The sequence below is a fragment of the Nicotiana tabacum genome, chromosome 1, assembly GCF_000715075.1.
Source record: "Nicotiana tabacum cultivar K326 chromosome 1, ASM71507v2, whole genome shotgun sequence".
In the NCBI taxonomy this organism is placed as follows: domain Eukaryota; kingdom Viridiplantae; phylum Streptophyta; class Magnoliopsida; order Solanales; family Solanaceae; genus Nicotiana; species Nicotiana tabacum.
Genome location: NC_134080.1, coordinates 96,932,083 through 96,936,244, shown reverse-complemented (window position 1 = coordinate 96,936,244; position 4,162 = coordinate 96,932,083). Strand labels below are relative to the sequence as shown.

At 37.8% G+C, this 4,162-nt stretch overlaps 1 protein-coding gene across 1 annotated transcript; it reads right to left on the bottom strand.

Moving 5' to 3' along the window:
* Positions 1–1,487: 1,487 nt before the first annotated feature.
* On the bottom strand, positions 1,488–2,572 carry LOC142163172 (uncharacterized). The gene is made up of 2 exons (XM_075220432.1): positions 1,615–2,572; positions 1,488–1,543 (listed from the first exon to the last, which is right to left on the bottom strand). The coding sequence occupies exons 1-2, from the start codon at positions 2,570–2,572 to the stop codon at positions 1,488–1,490; spliced, it is 1,014 nt and encodes a 337-aa protein (XP_075076533.1).
* Between the last annotated feature and the right edge of the window lie 1,590 nt (positions 2,573–4,162).

Genomic DNA, 4,162 nt, shown 5'->3' with positions numbered 1-4,162 from the left:
TTATTGCAGGCTTTGTTGTATCCTGAAGAGAATCGTTTTGTATTTTCCCTAAATTTGTAAACAGGCGATAACTCTTTAAGGACAGTCAATTTTCACGCCTCAAAGCCAATTTTGATTATTATTTTCTAACAATCTTAAAGAGTTATACTGCTATGGAGAAATTGATGTCTGTTGTTGAGAATCCGAAGGAGTTCATCAAACTTGATCGCTTTGATGGAACAAACTTTACCCGTTGGAGAGACAAGATGATATTCTTGTTGTCTGCTCTCAATATCTACTATGTTCTTGACTCTGCCTTGCCTCCGATGCCTGAGCCCACAGCAGAAGATTCTAACGTAGTCAAGAAAGAAAGGAAGAAACGAGAACATGATGAACTGTTGTGTCCCGGCCATATTCCGAATACTTTGACAGATCGACTATATGATCTTTACTGCAATATGAAGTCGCCAAGAGAGATTTGGACTTCTCTACAAACTGCATACCAGAATGAAAAACGAGGTATTGACAAATTCCTGGCTCTGCAGTACTTTGAATTTAAAATATTTGATACTAGGCCTATAATGGATCAGATTCATGAACTGCAAATCTTAGTATCAAAACTAAGTGATCTTGAAGTTAAAATTCCTGATGCACTTCAAATAGGTGTTATTCTTTCGAAATTGCCTTCCTCGTGGAATGACTATAGAAAGAAAATCCTACATTCTATGGATAAAATGACTGTGGAACAATTTCGTACTCACATTCAAATTGAAAGTGAGACTCGTGCTCGTGATGCTATTAGTCAGCCTTCGAGTTCCGCAGTCAATTTTGTCAGTCAGAAAGATTCAGGAAGTAGGAACAAACATCTGAAAGTTTCCAAAAAGTCTTCTTTTAAAAAGAGAAAGAACTTTAGTTGTCATAATTGTGGAAAGAAAGGCCATATGATTCGGGACTGCAGATATAGAAAGGCAGGAATAAATTTCAATACAGGCAAAACCGAAAAGTCTGGAATGATTAAAAAATCTGGAAATTCTGAAAAGGCAAACGTAGTGGAAAATTCTGCCCAAGGGCTGGTTGCCATGGTTTCCGCAATGCAAATTAGTATGGTCACAGAGTTGAATGTGGCTACCGCTGCTACAAATACTCAAGACTGGTGGCTAGATTCGGGTGCTACTATTCATGTCTGTTATGACAAGAAGATGTTCAAGACATATGCAGAAGTACAGGATTCTGAACAAGTCTTGATGGGAAACCATGTTGCGGCAGATGTTGCTGGAAAAGGAAGTATTGAGATTAACTTCACATATGGCCAGAAGTTGACATTACTGAATGTGTATCATGTTCCTGATATGAAGAAAAACTTAATGTCCGCTGCTTTGCTGTCAAAGAAAGGCTTCAAGATAGTTATTGAGTATGATCATGTAATAGTGTCTAAGAATGGTGTTTTTGTTAGAAAGGCACTCATTTGATGTATTAGGCCATTCTTAGACACTATTACATGATCATACTCAATAACTATCTTGAAGCCTTTCTTTGACAGCAAAGTAGCAGACATTAAGTTTTTCTTCATATCAGGAACATGATACACATTCAGTAATATCAACTTCTGGCCAGATGTGAAGTTAATCTCAATACTTCCTTTTCCAGCAACATCTGCCGCAACATGGTTTCCCATCAAGACTTGTTCAGAATCCTGTACTTCTTCATATGTCTTGAACATCTTCTTGTCATAACAGACATGAATAGTAGCACCCGAATCTAGCCACCAGTCTTGAGTATTTGTAGCAGCGGTAGCCACATTCAACTCTGTGACCATACCAATTTGCATTGCGGAAACCATGGCAACCAATCCTTGGGCAGAATTTTCCACTACGTTTGCCTTTTCAGAATTTCCAGATTTTTTAATCATTCCAGACTTTTCGGTTTTGCCTGTATTGAAATTTATTCCTGCATTTCTATATCTGCAGTCCCGAATCATATGGCCTTTCTTTCCACAATGATGACAACTAAAGTTCTTTCTCTTTTCAAAAGAAGACTTTTTGGAAACTTTCAGATGTTTGTTCTCACTTCCTGAATCATTCTGACTGACAAAATTGACTGCGGAACTCGAAGGCTGACTAATAGCATCACGAGCACGAGTCTCACTTTCAATTTGAATGTGAGTACGAAATTGTTCCACAGTCATTTTATCCATAGAATGTAGGATTTTCTTTCTATAGTCATTCCACGAGGAAGGCAATTTCGAAAGAATAGCACCTATTTGAAGTGCATCAGGAATTTTAACTTCAAGATCACTTAGTTTTGATACTAAGATTTGCAGTTCATGAATCTGATCCATTATAGGCCTAGTATCAAATATATTAAATTCAAAGTACTGCAGAGCCAGGAATTTGTCAATACCTCGTTTTTCATTCTGGCATGCAGTTTGTAGAGAAGTCCAAATCTCTCTTGGCGACTTCAGATTGCAGTAAAGATCATAGAGTCGATATGTCAAAGTATTCAGAATATGGCCGCGACACAACAGTTCATCATGTTCTCGTTTCTTCCTTTCTTCCTTGACTACGTCAGAATCTTCTGCTGTGGGCTCAGGCATCGGAGGCAAGGCAGAATCAAGAACATAGTAGATATTGAGAGCGGACAACAAGAATATCATCTTGTCTCTCCAACGGGTAAAGTTCGTTCCATCAAAGCGATCAAGTTTGATGAACTCCTTCGGATTCTCAACAACAGACATCAATTTCTCCATAGCAGTATAACTCTTTAAGATTGTTAGAAAATAATAATCAAAATTGGCTTTGAGGCGTGAAAATTGACTTTCCTTAAAGAGTTATCGCCTGTTTACTAATTTAGGGAAAATACAAAACGATTCTCTTCAGGATACAACAAAGCCTGCAATAACACTTGTGATTTTCTATCTCCACTTCATTGGAATTCTTGTGTATTTTTAGGCAACCATCAGACCCTTTCAGAAAAGATGTCTTGTTTCACAAACAGACACGACTATTTATTCGAATTTTGAATTTAAAATTCAAATGAATTTGATTTTTCTGTTAAAAATAATTAACTCTAGGATCTCGTGCCTGTTGAGCCAGTCTCGTGCCTGTTGAGACAATCTCGTGCCTTTTGAGTCAGTCTCGTGCCTGTTGAGACAATCTCGTGCCTGTTGAGACAATCTCGTGTCTGTTATGTGCTATTTCATAATGATCAGTTCCGAGGCTAACATGCACGGTACGAGTAAGGTCGGTCCCGGGAGTGTTTCACATGACAGGCACGGAACTTCTTTCTTCCATTGTGGGAAGAATCCCACTTCCAACTTGCCAATAACAAACTATCTTACACATATAACCGGTGAGAAATCGTTGTCAATCCCTTGAAATTAGAGCACACTTTATGGCCAATCCAATCTGCGATCTTATTATGAATAACTTGAAATATAGAGTATATTTCAGGAGTAGGAACTTAATTAATCCATTCAAAATAAGTCGGCTGACATAATTAACTCAGTTAAAGTTGCGAAAACAGAAAACAGATAGCTTCATTTGTAATCCCTGTTGGTTTATTTTCCATAATCATCAAGAGTAAACGTTATTTTCCCCTACATGTCTTCGAAAGGACGGTGACACAGATATCATACCAGTTCAAAGTTCAAACTATAATTTAAACTAATGAAAGAACAGATGACTAGGTCATATACAATAAATGAACGATAATATCATGATTTGGTCGATGAGAATTCATAATTGGACCAATTATTTAGGAAAAGGAACCAAATTTCTAACTCCAACATTTTACGAAATTCCGCTAGCATTGCCTGAAATCACTCACTTAAACTTTGTCTATCACTAGAGTTAGTGTAGGATTTGCGGATAACAGTAGCATCGTACACATGTATAGCACTTTAGAACTGAAGCTCGTTGCAAAAGCAAAGGCCTGCTAGTAAAACATGCATCCAATTTTTGTAGAGAAGCACGGAAGCAAAATAGGAGCTATTCAATGTCTATATGGAAGATTCTGCATTTCTTCCCAAACAATTTCAACCAAAAGGGAAGTGGAGAGAGATACTGCCCGAAGTTCTATGGGCATACCGCACAACATCGAAATCTATTACTAGAGCAACACCATTCTCGTTAGTTTATGGCACCAAAGCCCTAATCCTGGTCGAACTCGAAGAACCTAGCATCAG

Excerpts from the sequence above, each read along its gene's own strand:
- LOC142163172 (XM_075220432.1), bottom strand. The coding sequence starts at position 2,572 with ATGCCTGAGCCCACAGCAGAAGATTCTGACGTAGTCAAGGAAGAAAGG. Across the intron at positions 1,544-1,614 it reads AGATGTTGCTGGAAAAGGAA|AAAAACTTAATGTCTGCTAC; the intron begins GTATTGAGATTA and ends CCTGATATGAAG.